A 22,665-nucleotide genomic window follows, 5' to 3' on the forward strand; every position below is an offset into this window, starting at 1 on the left:
ACAGCTAAGACAGGGGCACCATTGGTAGGCACCAAGGGCACCCAGAGCCATGATTGGACACAAGTCAGCACTACCACAGAGTAGCACAGCACTGGACAAAAAGCAATGACAGCTGCATGAGCAGCTAGCAATGGTGTCCTTAAAAAAAAAAAAAAAAAGAAGTCAGGTTCACACATACTGCAATTTTTTAATACCTTTATTAGTTACTCAGCAGCTTTCTTTCCAATTTAAGAGTGGCAACAAGTGCAGATCTAAACCATTCAACTCAAATTAACAACTGAAAGATGCTATTGGTCAAACAATGAAGCCACATTAATTATCCTTTCCTGCGAAAATTTTTTCGATGAGTTTTAATCAGCATTAGCCAGTCCTTGAGTAGAGTGCCCAGGTTTAGAGAAATTCCAGGAAATGGGGGAGGATGCCCCACCACCTTTAACACATCTGGAATGAGAATTCACTTGGTCTTGGCAGCCTTCTGTGCAGACTTCGTGACCTTGCCAGCACCAGCAGCCTTCTTCTCAACACTCTTGATGACACCAACAGCAACGGTCTGCCTCATGTCACGCACAGCAAAACGACCTGAAAACAGGGACAAGACATCAGTCATGTCTTAAACCACACAATGCCAAAAGATTGACATTTGCCAACATCCAACAAGTCTATATTAGGAAACTTACCAAGAGGAGGATAGGTAGAGAAGCTCTCCACACACATGGGCTTGCCAGGAACCATTTCAACAATGGCTGCATCACCAGACTTCAGGTTCTTGGGGTTGTCCTCAAGCTTCTTACCAGAACGACGGTCAATCTTCTCCTTGAGCTCAGCAAACTTGCAAGCAATGTGAGCAGTGTGGCAGTCCAGCACAGGAGCATAACCCTGAGAGATCTGACCAGGGTGGTTCAGGATGATGACCTATAGAGCAGACAGGGGTTAAGTCTCCACTAACAAAAGCTTAATTAGGCAAAAAGTAATACACATCTTAAAACAAGAAAATGGCAACAGTCCAACCTGAGCAGTGAAGCTGCCAGCCTCCTGGGGTGGGTCGTTCTTGCTGTCTCCAGCCACGTTACCACGACGGATGTCCTTCACAGACACGTTCTTCACGTTGAAGCCAACATTGTCACCAGGAGTTGCTTCAGGGAGAGACTCATGGTGCATTTCAACAGACTTAACCTCAGTGGTCACATTGACAGGGGCAAAGGTCACAACCATGCCAGGCTTGAGAACACCAGTCTCCACACGGCCCACAGGTACAGTTCCAATACCTAACATCAAAAACCCAGTGAGCTGGTTGAAAGGAAATGGGATAACTTGTGCATCCAACAACAATACAAACCTCCGATCTTGTAGACATCCTGCAGGGGCAGACGGAGAGGCTTGTCAGTGGGGCGGGAAGGGGGCAGGATGGCATCCAGGGCATCCAGAAGGGTAGTGCCGCTGGCATTTCCCTCCTTACGCTCAACCTTCCATCCCTTGAACCAGCCCATCTACAGAGAGAAAAGCCCAAGTTAGGCCACTGACCCTTTTGGGAAAGTAACTTCACACATCAGGTTATTTTTTTTAAACTCACGTTTGTGCTGGGCTCCAGCATGTTGTCTCCATGCCACCCGGAAATTGGGACGAAAGCAACGGCAGCAGGGTTGTAGCCAATCTTCTTGATGTAAGCGCTGACTTCCTTGGTGATCTCCTCAAAGCGAGCCTGGCTGTATGGGGGCTCGGTGGAGTCCATCTTGTTGACTCCAACGATAAGCTGCTTCACTCCCAGGGTGAAGGCCAGGAGGGCATGCTCACGGGTCTGTCCATTCTTAGAGATACCAGCCTCGAACTCACCCACACCACCAGCAACGATCAGCACAGCACAATCAGCCTAAAGGAGAGAGGGGAAGAGAAGAAAAGAGGACAAAGTCGGTCAACTTCAGCCAACAGTTAATTTCATTCAAATTAAGAGAACAAATTCAAGCCAGGTACATACCTGTGAGGTACCAGTGATCATGTTCTTGATGAAGTCTCTGTGTCCAGGGGCATCAATGATTGTGATGTAGTACTTGCTGGTCTCAAACTTCCAGAGGGCAATGTCGATGGTGATACCACGCTCACGTTCAGCCTTCAGTTTGTCCAGCACCCAGGCGTACTTGAAGGAGCCCTTACCCATCTGAAATTAAACCAGTAAAGTAAATCATAACCCAGTTTGTCATTGGAGTTCTGCAGCATATTGAACCAAATCCTTAATATATTAAGCTCTATTAAAAGAAAGCAATGATTGTTAGTTATTAAGTACCAGTCTTCAGGGAAAAATAAAACATTTATTTTAATTCCATTTAAAAATTGATAATGGCCTTTAAAAAGAAATGGTTCATATAAGCGGCAGTGGGCGCCATTACAGCTTTGCTACGTCATCCAGTCTGCGTAAGCCACACCCTGCCGGCTCAAACCCACTAACGCGTGCTTCAGGCGCCATCTTGGCTCAAGTGAGTCAGAACTTGATTTTTATGTGAAAAACGTAACACTCACCTCAGCGGCTTCCTTCTCGAACTTCTCGATGGTTCTCTTGTCGATACCTCCGCATTTGTAGATCAGATGGCCGGTGGTGGTTGACTTTCCAGAGTCGACGTGGCCGATAACCACGATGTTAATGTGGGTCTTTTCCTTTCCCATGATTACTTAAGTTTCTGTCAAAGATGATAAACATAACATTACTTATCGAAATACATTTTATTAACACGTGGCGCATTTGGTGATGATTCACTAATAGCGGTGATAATCCAGGGTGAGTCCCGAGAGCCGGGGCCTGTAGGCCGGCCGCACGCCGCGGAGCGACACGTGTTTAGGGCCACGTAGGATTAAGCGACAGAAAAACTACACTGAGGAAAAACTAGACAACTTAATAGGAAAGGCGTCCATAAGATGTTTTTGACTTGTACGAAGAATAACACCGAGAAGGGTATACATACTTCCAAACAGGCCTGAGAGACTCCTGACTGAGTCTTTGTTCTGTAGCCGGTTCGCCGGCCATTGTTTAATGACTAAATATTTGACTAAATAACACCTGAAACGGGGTTTAAAGGTCATATCTACGAGAGAAAAAACCTCAACATCACCAAACACGCCATCTTTTAAAAGTCATTTAAGGAAACTTATCCAACATTCCAACACTCCATCTTTTCATACCAACAAATTAATGGAAAGCAACTACATCAGAAACGCACAACAAGCTAGGATTTGGTCAATGTTTACAGAATAAATTATCATTTTTAAGCACCCAAAAAAAAAAAAAAACCTCAGAAAGGCCACTTACCAAGATTTGGCGATTATTCCGCAGCAGCTGCTCCCCTTTGCCAGGTTAACAGAAAGAGACCGAAAAATGCCTTGGTCTCGGAATTTATATGCAAGTAGGCGGTCGAGTTTCCTCCCCTCCTCCCGCACTGAACCGCAAATCACACGCATTTTCATAGCAAAAACTCCCCGCCTCGGCACCGTGACGTCATCACTGTGCTTCACGGATTCCGGGCTTGACCCACTGAAGTTCAGTCTTTTTGACTAAAAATGAAAAAATTTAGTTTTTTAATATACTTTATAAGTGGATGCTGTTATGTTTACATCCCTCCATTTTCAAATATAATGACTGGTTATGATTCCTGAAATATCTTTTTAATGCAAGCATGAAACATGAACAGTTGCTAATGTGACATGTCAACTGATCCAGGAACATGATATGTCTTTGTGTACAGTTTTACATTTTCACAGCACATACAATATGTAAAAGTAGGAGTCTTCATATATTAGCTCATAGTTTTCTAAATAAGACTTATACCTCTTAGAAGAATTAATGGACTTAATGCTCTTAGACACTATAGCCTACGTAAGTATGAGATATGGAGCCTGTGTATGGTACACTGGCATGTTTAGTATGTAGTACATATGCTTTCACCCTTAAAGTTTAAGCTTACATAAAGACTCGAGCAACTTAAAGTGTACTGTGTGTCAGTTAAACAAAATATCACTTATTTTACTGAATAATGTCAGAAACGGTGTACTGTACTGTACTGTACTGTTATGCAGTTATTTATTGAATCTATACCTGCATAGTAAAGTTTTCCAGGTAACAAAGGTTTACTGATATTCGGTGAAGTGATGACACTCCTTGATGAGACTGCTTGAATGCACATTGTTTTCACAAGCAGATATTTACACCCGAAACACTTGAGTGATAATAGGAGATGAAGCACCATTGTCTATCGCAGGCCTCCACCCAAAGGCTCACCTATTCACATTCAAACTTGATCTGCAGATAGGACAGTGTGGTGTCTTTATTCAATCAAGGCCCAAACACTTTATTCAAACACTTTATTCAATCAAGGCTCAAATTGATTATGTCTTGTTTTAAAATTATATTTATGGCACAGTTAAAAGTATATGGAAATCTGTTTCGAATGTATTTATTTATTTATTTATTTATTTTGTTATATAAAGACATTCTTGAGTTATCAAACTCCAACATAATAGCCTACTGGTCCCAAGCTATGGCGAGTACCTTATAGTCTCCATCACTTCTTAGGACCTATTTCAAGCAGCTGGCATCCCTCTGATCCTCCTCTCAACCTTCCTTTGCTTCCCTAGTTCAACAGACCTAACCAACACCTGCTTCTTTCAGTCAGACACTGATAGAGCAGATAGACACATACACTGCTTCATACACTCCAGACAGTGGCACTATGAAAACAGCACACATTCCTCCATAGGGCAGAGAATATAACTTCTATTGATGTTGCTACCGAGTGACAAATTATTGACACAACACTTGTTTTATATTTGAGCAAATTCACAGATGCTTTGGTTATTAGACGATTTGTTGTTAAGGTCCCTGGAAAATCTAAAACAGTAATTTATGGATAATTTAACATATTCAAACCAGGCAGGACATGTAACTTATTGAAAGACCTTTTTCCAACACAGTATTCACAACACAACAACCTGATTGCACTTAATTTGTTAATTACTTTGAATGTTTCTTAAAATGTATGAAAGCTTGCCTAAACAAATAGAACCAAAATAGAACCTAAAAACTATTACTTAGATTTACAGACAATTGAACTCTAAAACACGAAACTATGAAACAACAAAGCAACCTCCTAATGCCTTGAACTAGTTAGAACATGTATGCAAAGTCCTAACAGTGAATATGATTTAAAATGCAAACCTGTGCAAATTCTGTTTGTTGGTGTGTGATAATACTATACATGTTTAACTGAATATAGTAGCTTTTCTAGTTTCCCCAAAATGTTAAGAGAACATACATTTACATAAATACATTTAGAGACATGTATGAATTAAATGTCATTAAAGGAGAGACTTGTCACCCAACCTGAGGAACCAGATCTCTTCATGTTGTGAAAGTTTACTTAGAGGAACAGTTATCCACTCTGCAAAGTATAATTTAATGAAACACCAAATACTACCAAACAAACATAAGTAATATTACAAATAGTTACTTATTACTATATTACTACTTATAGTGTGAAAACCTGTTAATAAGAAATGATGTGTGTGTCATGTTCAGACATGTCTATAATGTATTCCAAAGAAACTTTTTTGCTTGATTTAGACTAGGCTCCTGCAGAGCTTCACTCTTCAGGTATTAAGTAAAGTAACGTTTACTTTAATACTTTAAATAGTTTAATAGTTTTCATTGCTAACTAATCTATATGAGTCCAGGGGGCATTCTGACGCACAGATATCAGTTAAATATGTAGGACAGAGAGAAAGTATGAATGAGGGAGTTAAATGGTGTGGTCTGAAAAGGCAGTCATATGATTGGCACTGATAAGAATTTATCACACAAGTGGAGAGCTTAAGCAGAGACATAAATGATTAATATACTGCAGTTGAAACAGCAGTTGCTGTCCCTTTCTGTACATTCCACTTTCTCTATTTGTCACAGAGGAATAAGAAAGTAAGTTTGTAAATGCCTCCAGTCTCTTCACATTCACACACTGCAACAGCTTATGTTTCCCAGCTTCCCTACTGTTGTGAGACATCAAAACTTATCTAACCTTGGTCCCCACTTGGCTTTGTTTACCAGCACTGAAAAACAAACCTTACTCTCAACCAACCTATCTGCAAAGCTTATTAGTGAAATTATGGGAAAAAAACATTTCTATTTATACTGTCATAGTATACTCCACTGTAAGCTTTGGCCATTTGATTGGCATGTGGGAGGAGAAATGGTGCTCTAGATCTGGGTCAAGTGCTGGCAGGACTTCAATGTTGAGTCATGCATTTGGAGAGGAAGGGCCCCAACCTTCTATTTTCTTCCAGGACATACTCATACAGCAGGCCTGTTAAACTTATAAAAGTTTATTATGAAAGTTTATTTCATGTTCAAAGCAATAATCATATTCATTTTAAATCAGTCTAGGATTGGAAAGAACCCTAAAAAATGTTTAGTAGATTGAGGCAAGAGAAAAATATGGGACACAATATCAATTATGATTAAAGTTTGTCTCTATCAAGTTAGTTATGCAATTTGCCCTTCTGCCAGTTAGATAATAAGAAACAAATTTATTACCCATAGAAGAGAATGAAATCCCAAAGCTTTGCATGGTAGCACAATTCCAGTTGACCAACCACACCCTCCCCTGTCTCAACAGCTAGAAACCAAATGATCACACTTGCTAATTTATTCACAGTCAATTGAGCATTAAGGTGTGATGTCTGAAGGTGCACTCACTAGCATGTGTGAGCACACTAGGGTTCTGTCTGAGAACCTGAGAATGCAAATAAATCCTATTCATGTGTAAAAGGACTCTTTTCCATGTGTTTCACAAGTGTAGAGAGGTAAAGACAGAGAGGTAAAGGCACCCCACAAGAAAAGTCAAAAGCTGCTTAATTTAATTACTAAAAAAATAAACTAGACAAATTTATATTAATTCACCCTATCAAGTATTCTATTTTGTCTGATCAAGAACTGTCATAAAATAAAACTAAATGTATATATGAGGTAAAAAAAAAAAAAACTACAAAAAGTCAGAGGGATTAATAAGGTCTTTGAATACAGTCATCATCGTATGATTTTTAAAAGAAAGAAAGAAAGAAAGAAAGAGGAACTCCAGGGCCAGGATTGGGAACCCATGCTCTAAGATCGCTTTTAAAAAGTAATACTGCAAGTAATACTGTGTCAACCATTTACATAAACATTAGGTCTTACAGTACTTTTTAAAAGTGACAATGCATTTCATACCATTTTACTAATATCAAAAATAAATCATTTTCTAGTACATCTAGTACAGTATGTTTCACATTTTGTGGTTGTACAATCCCTGCTACAATTTAACATACTGGAAATTCAAATAAAGTGCTAATTAAACCAGTATAGCAAATATAGTGTTTTATGAAAGCAGTTATTCCAGATATTATGAGGAGAAAAGCTATGCTTAAAAGCATTTTCCATTAATCAGTCATGTACAGTACATGTCAAGTCACAAGAGAGTACAAAATTCAAAACCATCATATGAGGTACTCAGTATTAATAGTTCTTTCTATTAATATATTCCATTTTGTTTCTTCCAGATGAAAAGATAAATAATGAAAGCCACAGATATAACAGTCAGAGAATACACATAAAAGCAGAATATACAAAGTGTGAAATACATTCAACCAGAGACAAATTCTCCAAAAGAGTGTCTGTCTTCAAACATTAATTTAGCATTTTGTTGGTCTACACAGACGTAACAGTTCAGCAGCTGAGGGGAATTAAAACAGTGATGGGTCTATGGGGCACCCTTGCCTATATGAACAGAAAAACTTGGTTAAGTACCTTATGTAAGAGATACACATCTATGTATGTGGTTGTACAGGGTTTTAACCTTTAAAGGTTCTGTGTAGACCCATACACCATAATATAAAACTTTCTATCAAAGATGATTATAAGTAGAAACCTTTTAAGTGCTAAAGGGTTCTTATAAATTACAATACAAAATTAAACAGAATTAAATATATAGTGTGAATCATGATAGGTAACTGGAAATTGAATGCTTTCTATGAAATTAGTTTAACTACAATATTAGAAAGAGATGTTAAAACTGTTCTTATGCCAGTAAGAACACAATAACATAATATCAACAAGCCAGGAGAAAATAATAAATAAAAAGTCCTTAAGTCGTTCACAGACAACTGATCCCCAAGTCTTTGATACTGCTTTTAAGTTTTCTGATTGTGTAATAAACTGAAAGGAAATTTTAAGCTCACATTTGAAGACCAAAAAGAGAGGTTTGCACTATGAGAATTTACATTTATAAATATGGTACTTTGCTAATAAAAATACAAGATTTCTAAAGAAAAATTTAACCCCCAAACCCCCCCCCCCCATATTTCTGAAAACCAAAAATTTTATTTCTATAAGTAACAACAAAGTTGGGGTTCATATAACACTGAATGAATTCAAGAATGACAGACCAGAATTTAACAGAGTAGGTACAGCACCAAAACAAATGTAAGGACTTTTCTGGTTTATCCAAACAAAAAGAACAATTTATGTTGATATCTTTGTTAAGTCTTTTAAGACATCACTTATCAGGGTAAAATCTATTAATTAGCTTATGGGAAAAATGTTTAAACCTTTTTCTTTAATATATATATATATATATATATATATATATATATATATATATATATATATATATATATATATATATATATATAATGCCATAAACCAGAACAATACAGTGAGACATATTCATTCGAAGTAATAACACAAAATAACAAAAGTAAAATATCCATCCATCTTCTACCGCTTACTCCTTTCTCAGGGTCGCAGGGAACCTGGAGCCTATCCCAGGGAGCATCGGGCACAAGGCAGGGCACACCCTGGACAGGGTGCCAGTCCATCGCAGGGCACAATCACATACACACTCACACACCCATTCATACACTACGGACACTTTAGACACGCCAATCAGCCTACCATGCATGGACTGGGGGAGGAAACCGGAGTACCCGGAGGAAACCCCTGCAGCACGGGGAGAATATGCAAACTCCGCACACACGGCCCCGGCGGGACTCGAACCACGGACCCTGGAGGTATGAGGTATGGCTAACCACTAAGTCACCGTGCGCAAAAAAAGTAAAATATAATAAAATAAAACAATGCCAGAGGACAAGAAAAAAATTATAATAAACAAAAGGAAAAAGGGTGCCACTTTATACAACATCACACCTGCTTACAATGTTATAAGCTCTAATTTCCTTTTTACTTGTGCAATTACACAAAACAGAACAATAAAGCTTGAAATAATTTTTAAAGTAAGAAAAATGATGTTTTGGAGTCAGACCACTTCATTTTATAAATGTGAAACTTTCCCATTAATATTAACGATTGTATCATATATGCCTTATCTTTCTCAATTCCATGATCATTGAAACGTGTTATTATGTCAGATCCACTCAGCTGCAAAGCAATGTTCGGAAAAATGTTAAAACTTGCGAGATTGCCGGATAGGACGCTGACGTTTTGTGACGCATTTTTCCTGCGACGAGCTTTAGCTAGCGATGCGAATTTCAGCTCTTTTAAATGATTCATGATCATTCGGCTCAGCTTACCAATAAGAGTCGACTCTTTCTGCTCCGAAGACGGCTCATTGCTATTTTTATTTTCTAAATCAGACAGTTTGACTAGTGATTGTTCTTCATTGACTAACTTTATCTGGGCTTGTTTTCACGGATCTTATTTTACCCCCTAATTAATAAAATAGCATTACATGACCGTTAAAAAAGGCAATCATGTTATTGTGCCTGCCGTGTCTATGCTTCATTAAAATGATCCAGTGATTAATTTCTATTGATAATGATAACTAATCGCCTCCCTAACTACACAGAGTATACTGTATGTTCAACACGACTTCTCAGTCATACTGCCTCATACACACACACACACCTTACCATGGAAGCATTTTTGACTAAATTACAATATGATAGAAATAACATTGTCTACATCTACAAAACAAAAACAAAAAAGTGAGAGATAAGGAAGAGTTAAAACAGAAACCATCGAAAGGCTCATATATGCGAATCGGCTCAAAGAGTCGACTCGTCGGTGAACGACACATCATTATTTGGGTCGGGTGTTTAAAACGTAGGTCAGAAATATATAGCGATCCGGTGGTGACAGTTACTGTGAAAGGCTGGAGCATGGCTGGAAATTGGAAGGATTCCGAAACGAAGGAGCTGCTGTCTATCCGGTCAGAGGAAGAAATCATTCGCCAGCTGAACGGCACTGTTCGGGATGCAGTGGTGTACGAGAAAATCACTCAGAAACTCAAAGAGCGCGGGGTTTTAAGAGAAAAGACGCAGGTCATAAATAAACTGAAAACTCTACGCAAGAAGTTTCACCAAATTAAACAACGTAACGCCCAACTGGGTAATTCAGACTGGCCGTATTTCGATATGTGCCACTACATATGGGGAGGTGGACGTTCTGCAAACCCCGTGGTTTTGCTCAGTCCTTTAGAGCCTTATCCCTCAGAGAATGATGCTGAAACCACTCTGAGTGATACAGACATCCTGAAGACTGAGGTGTGCACAGAATTTGTGCCCTTAAGTCCAGCAGGTATGTTTATTTTCCATTATAACTACACACATTATAACACAGTGGTGTACATAGACACATCTCAGGCAACAATGTCTCATTATTCTAAGGTTTCTTTGTTGAAAATGGCTGTTAAATGATTAGTTTTCAACATAGAATTAGACAAGACACAAAATGTGGTTAACCGGCATAAGGACAAATATCAATCTAGTGATTTATTTAAAATTATGATTATTATTTTAAAATGAAAAATTCCATTTGTATGAGTTTGGTAACAGGGTTTTATTTTAAAAGTGGCATTGTCAATACAGTCGATATGACAATATCATCGAAAATAATAAAGAAAAAAAAGAATGCGAGATCTTGCATTTCGTCTTCCTATGATCTTCAGGAAATTCAGATGATGCTTCTTGTTGAACGTGTGACTTGTAGAACATTACACATATTTCACAGGGGTGAATTTGTTCAGGTGACGGGGTTGAGTGAATGTGGTGGGAAACAACTAAAATGTACATTTTACACATGTTTATACTCATGGAAAAGGATGTTTCAAGCATGAACTGTTAAATAGATTTACACGTTAATGACTATTTACACATTTAATGATTATGTTTCATGTAGGTTTTAATAATGTTTAAGTGATCTATCTGAAACATGCACATGGGATTAACAAGTGTTATCTGATCTCTTATTTTATATTTGTAAGTGTAAAATTATCGCACCACTACTGGCACCCCAATCACACGCATACAGTTTGGTCAGTGTTTCAGTGTTGATGTTTAATGGCATTTGCTGTTTTTTTTCCCCCCAGAATTTCCTCCATCTCCTCAGTCACCACCAAATAAAAGTGCCAAGAAAGTATCACGGGGGGAACAAATGGTGAAGGACATGAAAGAGTTTTTCACTGAAATGGACCGAGACTTTGAAGAAAGGGAGCGCCTTCGTGTCCTGGAGCAGAGGCAATATGAAGAGTGCTTAAGGAAGGAGGCAAAAGAAGAGGAAAGAGAAGAGCGGGCCAGGCAAATGGCCATGTTTAAAGAATTACTGGAATCTCAAAATAATCTGCTAAGAGAACTCTTGGTGCGAATCCCATCACCAACATTACAGCGGCTTACTCCATCTAAAAACAATGCTGAAACTGAAACCACTTCAAGTGTTGCAAACATCCCAGACACCAAGGAGTGCACAAAATTTGTACACAATAGTCATGCAGGTGAGTTTGAGCTTGCTAGCTACACTCTATCTGCCTAAAGTTACTCTTAACACTACTGTCCATGAAGCTAGATGCATAACTCATCTGACTAATGGGATTTTGGTGTGCTTGTTTACAGAATCTCCTCAATCACCACCAAACAAAAGGGCGAAGAAAGTATCACAGGAGGAACAAATAGCAAAGGTCATGAAAGAGTGTTTTGCAGAAATTGCCAGAACCTTGGAAGAGAGGGAACGGCTTCGTCTCCTGGAGCACAGGCAACATGAAGAGAGCTTAAGAAAGGAGGCAAAGCAGGAAGCACGAGAAGAACGGGCCAGGCAAATGGAAATGTTTAAAGAGATGCAGGAGTCTCAGAATGACCTACTAAAGGAACTCCTGAGGCGTATGCCTTCACCAACATTACAGCAGTTAAAAATCTCTAAGTACTGGCACTCAGTCAATCAGTCCAGGTTCATTACAGACACGGCTTCAAATAGTAATGTACAAAACACCTCAGAACAGGACATGATTTTTAACCCACCTTCATCCACATCCTTCATGGAGTAATGACCAGGAACTTGGGGCGTTTCTAAATTTTTGTACATTGTATTTATTTATTAGTGGTTTTTATTAGCGTCACTGCTCTTTATGAAGAGTCTGAACCCAACTCAATTAGTTTTATGGTGCAATTTGTTACCACACTTAATGTAAGTAGTTTTTACATGTTTTCTACTGCACTTTCTTTAAGTATTTATGCACAACTTATATTCACTTGCACATTTACCTAAAAATGTAATCTAAGAGCACTGTACGTAAATATTTAAAAAATAAACAATTGACACCATTTGTCATGTATAATCATTTATTGTTGTCATTTTTAAAACTAGTGGTAGCTTTAAATAAGCATTTCTTTAGCCAGTGACAGATTTATAAGACACTGCCAGCAGATACACAGTGAATGTATGAGCAGTTCAAGTAAAACATTTGGGGTAAAAAATTAAAATAAAATATAATCTTGACAGTAGGTCTGTGGGCAGTAGACTATTAACTACATATACATGCAGTAGAAAGAAAAGTAACTGTTACAAATGATCTACAAATAAATAGTTTTGAGAATTGCTTTTGTGTTGTACATATTCTAACCCCTTATACTGCCACGCTGTTGAATGCTTGAATCTGATTGGTCAGATTCATTTCTTAAAACAGGATGGCTTGGACAGACTGGAAAGTTTAGTCGAATGTGCTCATTGTGCTATTGTTTTCATAGTAATAGATTGCAGAGGGAAGCTCCACATAAACAGAACATGTAATCATTGATGTGATGAAGCTTTCTGTGAGGAGATATAGCAGTTTTGGAAGGGCTCTTCAGTGTCAGCTTCAGTTTCAGTTAGCTGTAAGTATTTTGACATGGGAAAGAACTTCAAGAGAAAGTAAAAAAAAACTGCTGGTGTGAGAGCGACTGTTTAGAGGTATAAGTGGTTATAAGTGATAACATAAGGCGCTAACTTGTCGCTCTTTAATAAAACATTTTTTATGGAAAATTACTGTGGTACAAGAGGAATAAAACACTTCAGTATGTGCTGTGAGTGGCACCTGAGCTCAGGTTAACGTCTGTGTGAAGTTTCTGCACATGTCTCCTGGTGTCTGTGGGTTTCTTTCCGGTTCTCTGATTTCCTCCCTCCTTTCCAAAACATGCTAGTTGGTGGACTGGCTAAGATAAATGTGCCTAGTTGTAAATAAGTGTGTAATGAGCGCTCCTAAAAAGTTTTTGTTTCTATAGCAACAACTTACACAGGGACTTTTTAGTACAGTGGCACCAATAGAATTCAAGTCAGAGAAAAAGAATTATACACATTTCTTCAAAGTTCTTTTAACATTTATTATTAAGCATTCCTCAATTTTTATTGCCACTCATTAGTTAAAAAAGCTTTTTAAATTATTACCCTCTGGAAAAAAAAACAATACTAAAAGTACTATAAAAGTACTATCAATAACAATATAACAGTATTTATGCACCTGATGTACAGTGTAGGTAAGGTCTTCCCATTCTTTAGCATTTACATAGCTTAATGGTATGTTATTAAAATAAACTCCACCTGCTTCCCTTGTTTGGTTCCCACTTGGATCACATGCTCATCCCTCAAACTATGATGTGATGTAGGCTGGCAGTGTACAACAATACCAAAGTAACTTTTGGTTAATCATGATCTTTAAAAAAAAAATAAATAAAAAATACCAGCATATATGGGAATCTATGTTATGTTACCATGTTACTCAAAACATCTCACAAGAGTCTTACTGTATCCACAGAATGAACCACAGAATGAATGCCCTCATATACGGAATGTTTAACACTTTCAGACTTTCATATGAAAGTGTAATTTACATATTAATATAAAAAGGATTAAAATAGGAATCAACAAACAAAATATAATGGCAACAAAAATTACAAAATCAACACAAAAGCAAATATTTCCATTTGCAGTTGTGTGTAAAACTGCAATGTTTCAATGCTACAATTATTATAGACAGCAGCTTAAAAACATTTATATAGTAAACATGTTTTATAAAGTGTAAAACATGGGCATATAAAGAGTTAAGGAAATGTACGTTTCTATAAACGTATACAAATTGTTGAAGTACACAAAATGCTTTGAAAAATGACATTGTGTACATGTAAATACTGCCACACATTGTAAAGGTGGTGCTGGTGTTTCATGAACCGAGATTTTCTATAAAGTCAAATAAAATGTAGAGACATTCCAGTGTTATAAGAGGTAACAGTTATTCCCATGGAATGGACCTTATTTTACCTTTTCAGATAAACCTTAACCACGTTATTGGCTATACTGGATTAGACAAACATCGAGTATATAAACAAACATATTGATTTCCCTTATTCCCTTAAAAATGTTCTTTTTTTTCCATGTATTTTTCATTTATGTTCTTATATTAAGAACATAAAATAATGAAAGTCATTTAAAAATTAATTATGTTTTCTAGTAAATAATTTGAATAGCGTCCTTTTTAGAACAAGTTTATTGCTATTTTTCAGTCTCTGTTTCTGACTGGTTCTCCCTTCGTGCCCAAGTTTGGATCTTTCCAGTGCCAAACAATATGTAGTGTAAGGCTCCAAATACACTCAGTCCTGCTGACAAATAGAAGACCTTCCTCCAGCCCATCAGAGAATGCTTTAAGAAGAAAGGATTATTGTAAGGAAACGTGTTTGTAACAGTGTACTGTGCTATACGTAAGTCTAAGTATTGTTTAAAAATGTAACTGCAATGTAATGTAAATGCAACTCACATCATTGGCAAGATGACCCACTACAATTGGTGCAAGTACTCCTGGGATAGTGCCAAAAGTGTTGGTGATCCCAAGCAGTATGCCAGCATACCTGAGAAAATGGGATATTGCGAAAAGAAGGAAGAAGACAGCAAGCTTGTTAAAATGTTTCCTAAACAACAGTGCAGTTTAAATATATGCAAAATTAAAGTTCAATATTACAAATAAAATATTTACAGATTTCATACTGGTTTTTCTGTTGAAGACCTTTGTGTCATTCATGAACAATAATGATGGGGAAATGTATTTAACAGCAAATCACACACAAGGTCACAATCTGTAAATATTTTATTTGTAATACTGAACTTCAGTAATGACCTGCATAAATGAGTACTCTATGGATGTTTGACTGGAATTTATGTAGTGTCCATTTTTTTCCCATCATTACTGTTTGCCACCAAATAATGAACAATAATTATGAACTGGCCATTTGAATGAAAATAAAAGGACCGTCTCAGACTTTTGCACAGTACTGTAGGCTATAGTTATAGCATATTTCTACACATATGAAACAGAGGTCAAGGATTGGAACAGGGAATGATAACAGAAGATCATAGTGCCCATACTGAGGAGCAATATCAATCTGGTTAATGAAGACTCCAGCTGCACTGATGCCCCCGAGAGTGTTGGACAGGGTGACAAAGGTGACAGCCAGAATGCCACTGCACCCGGAGAATCCAACAGCAACCAGGAGTGCTGCTGGTATGACCAAACCTGTAACACAAAGATACATCAATCCAGTGTCACTCAGAAGAGAAGATGTTTTTTTTTGCTCATTAGGAATCTAAAACGGCATCTGGATTTCTGTAAAGCTCTATCATTTAAAGTACTATACAACTACAATTCAGTTGAATACACCAAAGTTAAAAGGACATATCCATCTCATGACAACTGAAATAGACTTCAGTCACTGTCACTAACCTGCGAAAGTGAAGATTTTGCGGACAGCCGTTACACTTAGTATCTTCCTCTCCAAAAGATTGTCCGCTACCACACCTGAGAGCACGGAGAACAACCAGCCACCCAAGTAGGGTAACGCCGACAGGAAGGAGTTCTACACAGCAAAATAAGAGAATGTCAGATGACATGTTTTCATCTCATGAGTAGTGCTTGTTTATCCAATTGTGGTTGAGATATTCATAGATAGTATTTGTGTGTATTTATTCACAGTGCTCTAAGACACTGTGGTCAGTGGGCTAAAACCTTTAAAAAGTCTAACCTGGCGCAGGTCAAAGTGCAGCACTGTGTCCATGTAGGTAGGCAGCGAGGTAAGCAGAGTGTAGTAAGACCAGTTGGAACACATCTGTGCAATGATGATGGCCCAGAGAGGGCCTGAGCACAGCATAGGCAACAGCGGCAGTGACCAACCATGGGAGCCTCCCTGAACAGTACAGGAAAAAAAATCCATACACTACACTCAGCATATTAATACAATAGGTAGTAGTAATGACATTTAGGCTTAAACATTATCCAAGACATTTAAAACCAAAATAGTTGAATATTAATAGATATTTATCAGAAAACAATCCTGTAAACAGACCACTGCATCTACTAACATTGTCAAGCTTAGCAACTGAGAGGAGTCAGATTTTAATATCACTCACTGAGTATAATTTCAAACATGTACAGAGCAAAAATACTCCACTCTTTTGTCTGTTACTCATATTATTAAGCGACGATCACTTAATACCTCTGAACCTATAGAGTTGATAATGTATTCTCTTTCTTGGTCACTTATTCTTGGATGTGTCTGAGGTTCATCTGACACCATAATGAACCACAGTACTGCCCAAAGACATCCTGCTCCCCCTGGTGGCAAAACATAAAAATTGAAACCAATTGCCATGTCAGTTATGACTAAAATTGTCTCAAAATGTAGTGGAAAATGGAAAAATCGTAATTCCAAAGCAAATTACATTATTATTTGTAAATGCATGACAAGCCAAGCTTAATTACTGCACACGTTATTGCATATAAGCAATTGTGCATATTTGTGAAAAACTGTCTTTAATTGGGCTGAGTTTAAAAGGAATAAATTAGGGTTAGCTAATTACCACAGAGGTAGAAGACTGCAGGCCAGCCCAGACTGTGACATATGAAGCCTGTGAGAGGGAACGCAAGGAAAGCACCAAAATTTCCTCCTGCTCCTGAGATAGTCATCAGACGAGCTCTTTCCAATGGAGGGGCCCAACAGGCCCACATAGCCATCATGGCAGGGAATGTTACACCCTAAACACACAAAAGACATCTTTGTTCTGGCTTGGTCGGTGGTATTACATAAAAATGAATTGTGAAAAAGTAATTATTTAAATAAAAAGCATTTTAACGTGTCCTCACCTCTCCAAACCCCTCCAGAGCTCTTAGAGCAAGCAGCCAATTGACCCCGAGCTCAGCAGCCAGAGGAGTGAGGATGGTGAGCACTGCTGTACAAAAAACTCCTCCTCCCAGGAACTTACTCCCACCACAGCGACCTGACAGGTAGCCCCCGGGGATCTGGGTGAAAAAGTACCCAACGAAGAATGCACCCAGCAGCAAGCCCTGAGTCTCAGGATTCCATGGGTATCTTGGTACCTGAGAGACATGAGAATGAGACCAGGAAATGCAAAGGAGACCATTACATACAGGAACCCAGCAAGTGCAGTGTGGCCTTTATGCAAAATAATCAATCATCGATGTTTCTTTTTACACATTACATTTACATACGATGTGGCAGGGAGACTGGACTAAAACGCTCACCCCATCTGGCTGATTGGGATTTTCACTGCTGCTGTTAGAGGTAGTAGAAGATGCTGGGCATTCCTTTGATTCACTGCCATTGAAGGATGACTGGATAGCAGTTGTATTGACCATGGCGACCATAGCGACACTGAGATTGACCCGGAGGCCGTACACCACAGCGAAGCCGAGGAACATCATGAAGGCCAGGTTGAATCGCACAGAGCAGCACTGAGGAGGCACTGTTACACACACAACTTCAAAATCACATTCAGAAAATACAAACTGTTTAAAAGCAAACAATGACACAGTAACTAATTTATTATTAGGTAGACATTTCTCATCTTTTAAAATCTATGAGAGCTTTTATAGACACAGTTTACAGAAAAAGACGCTAGGTACCTATTGAAATCTCTCCTTAAAGGTAGATCTTGTCTTAAAATCAAGCCCACCTGTTGTATGTGATAACATGTATCCCAAAGGTACTTCCCTAGGGATTCACCAGCTTAATTTCAAATTCTTCAATAGGATATATCTTACACGGAAACGTATTAAGAAGATATTTGCCAACACCACAGGTCTGTGCTTTCAAGTGTAATAAAGACAAAGGTACATTCATGCATTGGTTTTGGCATCATAACACAATTTTGTCATACTGGAAAAAAAAATATAGGATGTAATAGAAGATCTTCTTGGACTACATTTTGATATGACCCCAGCCTTGTATCTCTTGAATCTTAATGTGAATATTTTGTTTAAAAAAGATGCAAAGCAGTTATTCATTGTTCTGGTTTACCTAGCCAAAAAAAGCATTTTGTTGCTTTGGTCTGCATCTACATCTCAAAATGTGGATATGACAGATTGCTACATGTTTACCACTTGAAAGCTCACCTATGACAAAGATCAAGAATCTGACAAATTCTAGTCAATATGGTCTCCCCTCTGGGACGATATTAAGCATCTCCCTTAACATGCGCACCGGACTGCTCTAAACTGAGTATTCAGAGTGATATCAACCGATACCGATACTGATAATTCTGCCTTTTACGTCTTCTTTTAAATTAATAATAATTTATTCCACAATTCTGAAGGAAATGCAAATAAAAACTTTATTTTCTCTATTTCAACAAGTTGTTTCACAGTAGCTGGTCTCATAAACAGAAAACACATTACTCACATTAACATTAACACATGAACTAAATTCTGAAGATTAAAATAAGATTTCTTAACTTGAATGTTATTAATTCATATCACCAGAATTAATTGACTGGATTCTAAAAAAACCTCCTGTTAGTCTCACACTCACTCACCACAAACAAAAGCATTTCTATAAGCATTTCATATAAACTTTTATATATATATATATATATATATATATATATATATATATATATTTATTAACATTAACTGGATATGAAATATACTACTCTACAAATATATTTTTCTGTACAATATATACTTTTTTGTCAACTCATCTTCATTTCAATCTTTCAACGGTGTACTGGCCCTTTACTATATAGCTGACCTTTTCCTGCACTGCTAAGAAAGAAGAACTAAGTCAACATGAAGAAATAATGATGTACAGTTAATCCCACATTAGAAACAGTAACACATTTTTAATAGTGTTTTCTCAGTAGCAGAAAATGCTCAAACTAGCAAAAATAGTTCACATAGGACAAACATTGCAACACCCACTGCAATGAATATTCTTTAAAACCAGCATCAGTAGACATTTTGGAAAACCTATACAACCCCTAGAAATCAGACACAAGTAATCAGGATTTTCTACCGTTAAATTTCCAGTGACTAAATTCAACCATATAACCTCTGTAGCCTCAAATAATCCAAAACAGATCTATGTCTAAATATGTTTAAGCATATTTTACTATTTTAATATCATACTTTACTACTCCAAGATGAAATCTAAGCCCAAATTAGATCATGATCCTTTGAAGTACTCTTTATGTGAAAATCTTTAAATGAAATATAATTACATATAAACCTTTACAAGAAACCAACCTGTATGTTGTTCGGCATATTTCTGCAGCAGTGGTGTTTCGTCTTCCGTCAGATCCTCCACATTAGAGGTAATAGGCCATCTATCAGGTAGGGCCATGGTAAATGTTCAAATGCAACAATTTTTAGATGTGCTCATCAAACCATGGTGTCCACAAGTCCTGCATCAGAAAACAGTCCAGATAAATAGCCTACTATTGAACTATGAACTTCAGAAAAATCAATAACACTTTGAGATGCTTCTAAGTAGGCAGAAAAAGTATGCACAGTTCAATCCTTCAGAGAAAACGGTGTACTTTGCAATAATTTCTTATTTTTATAACTTACCAAACAGAGACCAGGTTTACTGCTATTCGCTGATCCAAACTGCTTTCAGAGCTTTTTTTCAGAGTCTGCTTAGTCACATATTCCTGTATGTGGAAGGAGGACTTGTGGTTGATACTATGACCTCAATAATCCAAATGTACACCTTTACAGGGTTCTATTTCAAGCTACACAATTCTATTTTCATCATTTTAGACATCTACAGCTGAAACTGCTGTGATCACTTCAATGTTTATCATATGGGAAATCGCATGACTACAACAGTAAGCACATGTGACCAACTGAAGTTCCGCAGGAATTTGTTCTTGCCAAGTCTGCTGACTTAAATCCATCCAAATGTTGTAACAATTGCTGTTATTATCTAATATTATTATAGTATGTACTTAAAAATGGGCAAGGTTTCTATTAAGGATATCTGTAAATTGATTTCATTACATTGAACATTCAGTAGGATTTGTTAATTAGGTTAATATTTTTTAAATAAATCCAACATTTGATATAAAATGTTTAATATTATTTTCTTGTTATAATGTACTGAACACAGCAAATTCATTGAATGGTAATTCTAGCTAAATTTGATGGGACATAATTCTCGAAACAGTTACCCCAGAAAGTAAATAGTAAAATATTCTTGGGCATATTCAACTTAATCTAAGCTCGATCAGATATATGCCGTGTGCACTAAATGTCAATATTCACAATGCATATGGACCTTTCCATATACACTCACCGAACACCAGCCATGTGGCAGCAGTGTAATGCATAAAATCTTGTAGATACGGGCCAGCACCTTCAGCAAATATTCACATCAACCATCAGAATGGGGAAAAAATGTGACCGCCATGATTCTGACCATGGCATGATTGTTGGTGCCAGACAGGCTGGTTTGAGTATTTCTATAACTGCTGATCTCTTGGTATTATAATGCACACCAGTATCTCGACTTTCCTCAGAATGGTGCAATAAAGAAAAAACTTCCAGTGATGATCCTTGTTGATGAGAGAGGTCAACAGAGGATGGCCCGATTGGTTTCAGCTGACAGAAAGACTAATTTAAATATCCTTTTTTTTAAACATGAGTTACCAGAAGTAACTCAGATAACCAGTCTGTACAATTGTGTTGGGCAAAAAAGCATCTCAGAATGTACAACATGTCGAACCTTGAGGTGACTGGGCTACAACAGCAGAAAACCACATTGGGTTCCATTTCTGTCAGACAAGAACATCAATCTGAGGCTACAGTGGGCACAGGCTCACCAAAACTGGACAGCTGAAGACTAGAAAAACGTTGCTTGGTCTGATAAATCTTGATTTCTGCCGAGGCACATCGGTTGGGTGAGAATTTGGCAGCAACAGAACGAATCAATGGACCCAACCTGCCTTGTGTCAACAGTCCAGGCTGGAGGAGGTAGTGTAATGATGTGGGGAAAGTTTTCTTGGCAGACTTTGGGCCCGTTAATACCAATATCGATCATCGTTTGAGTGCCACAGACTATGTGAGTATTGCTGCTGATCATGTGCATCCCTTCATGGTCACAATTTATCATCTTCTGATGGCTACTTCCAGCCTGATAATACACCATGTCACAAAGCAAAAGCCTCAAACTGGTTTCATGAACATGACAATGAATTCAGTTTCTTCAGTGGCCTTCCCAGTCACCGGATCTGAATCCAGTAGAGCACTTTAGGATCTGGTAGAACAGGAAATTCACAGCATGTAAGTGCAAATGAAAAACCTGCAGGAATTGTGTGATGTAATCAAGTCAACATGGATCTTGTGGAAAACAAGCTACAGAGAATTGAGGCTGTTTTGAGAGCAAAAAGATGCGCTCCTAATACAGTGCCTAGTGAGTGTATTATTACAGTGTTATGCAGGCTACTTATTACTTGATGTCTGTATAACTTCTGATACACCATAAAGCTCAAAACAAAACAAAACAAAACAAAGCTATATCGGTTTCAAAATTCACAATCTGATGCTTTATATGATCATTTATATAAATATAAAGTGTCTGGATTGACAAAATAAAGGATACATATCTTATGTCGTGTTATATATTCTTACCACAGAGAGTAAATGTTCAGTCAAAAGATACTGGTGCTGAATAAGCGACTTTTTTTGTCGCGTCCTAACTAAATTTTATTTTGTTATTTCTAAGTACCTGCTACACTGCGACACGTCCAGTCGGGTCCTGTTGTTATTGTGGTTAGTGGCTCGTTTAATGTCAATGTCGCTACTTTTCAACTAGCCATTTCTGGAAATGAGGGGTGCGTCTCAATCTGTTCTCTAGTTCAGTAGTCAAGGCACCGATCACGCAGTCGGCCATTTTAAGGCCTGTCTCAATCTAAAAATGCTTCAAGTGCACTAAAAAAATCCCACAATGCATCGCAAAAACCAGGGCGCATCGATGCTCACTATAGGTGCGTTCAAGTCATGTCGGGAAGATCGTATTTACGAGTTGAACGCACATGAACACCACCCCAACGTCGCATTT

At 37.8% G+C, this 22,665-nt stretch overlaps 3 protein-coding genes across 7 annotated transcripts; 1 reads left to right on the forward strand and 2 right to left on the reverse strand.

Moving 5' to 3' along the window:
• Window positions 1-178: 178 nt before the first annotated feature.
• On the reverse strand, window positions 179-3,451 carry LOC128600587 (elongation factor 1-alpha). The gene is made up of 8 exons (XM_053613177.1): window positions 3,296-3,451; window positions 2,512-2,669; window positions 1,973-2,152; window positions 1,571-1,867; window positions 1,337-1,487; window positions 1,009-1,265; window positions 678-912; window positions 179-579 (listed from the first exon to the last, which is right to left on the reverse strand). The coding sequence occupies exons 2-8, from the start codon at window positions 2,653-2,655 to the stop codon at window positions 455-457; spliced, it is 1,389 nt and encodes a 462-aa protein (XP_053469152.1). The 5' UTR covers window positions 2,656-2,669; window positions 3,296-3,451; the 3' UTR covers window positions 179-454.
• Window positions 3,452-9,393: 5,942 nt separating this feature from the next.
• Window positions 9,394-12,619, forward strand: LOC128600575 (eukaryotic translation initiation factor 3 subunit A-like). The gene is made up of 3 exons (XM_053613152.1): window positions 9,394-10,600; window positions 11,391-11,792; window positions 11,911-12,619. The coding sequence occupies exons 1-3, from the start codon at window positions 10,057-10,059 to the stop codon at window positions 12,336-12,338; spliced, it is 1,374 nt and encodes a 457-aa protein (XP_053469127.1). The 5' UTR covers window positions 9,394-10,056; the 3' UTR covers window positions 12,339-12,619.
• A 30-nt stretch (window positions 12,620-12,649) lies between these two features.
• Window positions 12,650-22,538, reverse strand: si:ch1073-513e17.1 (sialin). 5 transcript variants are annotated; one of them, XM_053613150.1, is made up of 13 exons: window positions 22,333-22,538; window positions 20,902-21,861; window positions 20,175-20,257; window positions 19,851-20,008; window positions 17,853-18,073; window positions 17,454-17,687; window positions 17,171-17,345; window positions 16,807-16,925; window positions 16,336-16,497; window positions 16,038-16,170; window positions 15,683-15,830; window positions 15,078-15,168; window positions 12,650-14,962 (listed from the first exon to the last, which is right to left on the reverse strand). In XM_053613150.1, exons 4-13 carry the CDS (start codon window positions 19,945-19,947, stop codon window positions 14,816-14,818), a joined length of 1,527 nt encoding a protein of 508 aa, XP_053469125.1. In that variant the 5' UTR covers window positions 19,948-20,008; window positions 20,175-20,257; window positions 20,902-21,861; window positions 22,333-22,538; the 3' UTR covers window positions 12,650-14,815. The 5 variants fall into 5 exon arrangements, with proteins under 5 accessions (XP_053469125.1, XP_053469124.1, XP_053469121.1 ...); XM_053613149.1 differs by having other exon boundaries at window positions 21,428-21,861; window positions 22,236-22,538; XM_053613146.1 differs by having other exon boundaries at window positions 22,236-22,538.
• Window positions 22,539-22,665: the final 127 nt, after the last annotated feature.

Source organism: Ictalurus furcatus, chromosome 24 (assembly GCF_023375685.1).
Source record: "Ictalurus furcatus strain D&B chromosome 24, Billie_1.0, whole genome shotgun sequence".
NCBI classification, from domain to species: Eukaryota; Metazoa; Chordata; class Actinopteri; order Siluriformes; family Ictaluridae; genus Ictalurus; species Ictalurus furcatus.

Excerpts from the sequence above, each read along its gene's own strand:
- LOC128600587 (XM_053613177.1), bottom strand. The coding sequence starts at position 2,655 with ATGGGAAAGGAAAAGACCCACATTAACATCGTGGTTATCGGCCACGTC. Across the intron at positions 1,868-1,972 it reads TGATCACTGGTACCTCACAG|GCTGATTGTGCTGTGCTGAT; the intron begins GTATGTACCTGG and ends TCTCTCCTTTAG. Across the intron at positions 1,488-1,570 it reads TGCTGGAGCCCAGCACAAAC|ATGGGCTGGTTCAAGGGATG; the intron begins GTGAGTTTAAAA and ends TTCTCTCTGTAG.
- LOC128600575 (XM_053613152.1), top strand. The coding sequence starts at position 10,057 with ATGCGAATCGGCTCAAAGAGTCGACTCGTCGGTGAACGACACATCATT. Across the intron at positions 10,601-11,390 it reads TGTGCCCTTAAGTCCAGCAG|AATTTCCTCCATCTCCTCAG; the intron begins GTATGTTTATTT and ends TTTTCCCCCCAG. Across the intron at positions 11,793-11,910 it reads TGTACACAATAGTCATGCAG|AATCTCCTCAATCACCACCA; the intron begins GTGAGTTTGAGC and ends GCTTGTTTACAG.
- si:ch1073-513e17.1 (XM_053613151.1), bottom strand. The coding sequence starts at position 19,947 with ATGGCCCTACCTGATAGATGGCCTATTACCTCTAATGTGGAGGATCTG. Across the intron at positions 18,074-19,850 it reads ATATGCCGAACAACATACAG|TGCCTCCTCAGTGCTGCTCT; the intron begins GTTGGTTTCTTG and ends TGTGTGTAACAG. Across the intron at positions 17,346-17,453 it reads CTCTGGAGGGGTTTGGAGAG|GGTGTAACATTCCCTGCCAT; the intron begins GTGAGGACACGT and ends TTGTGTGTTTAG.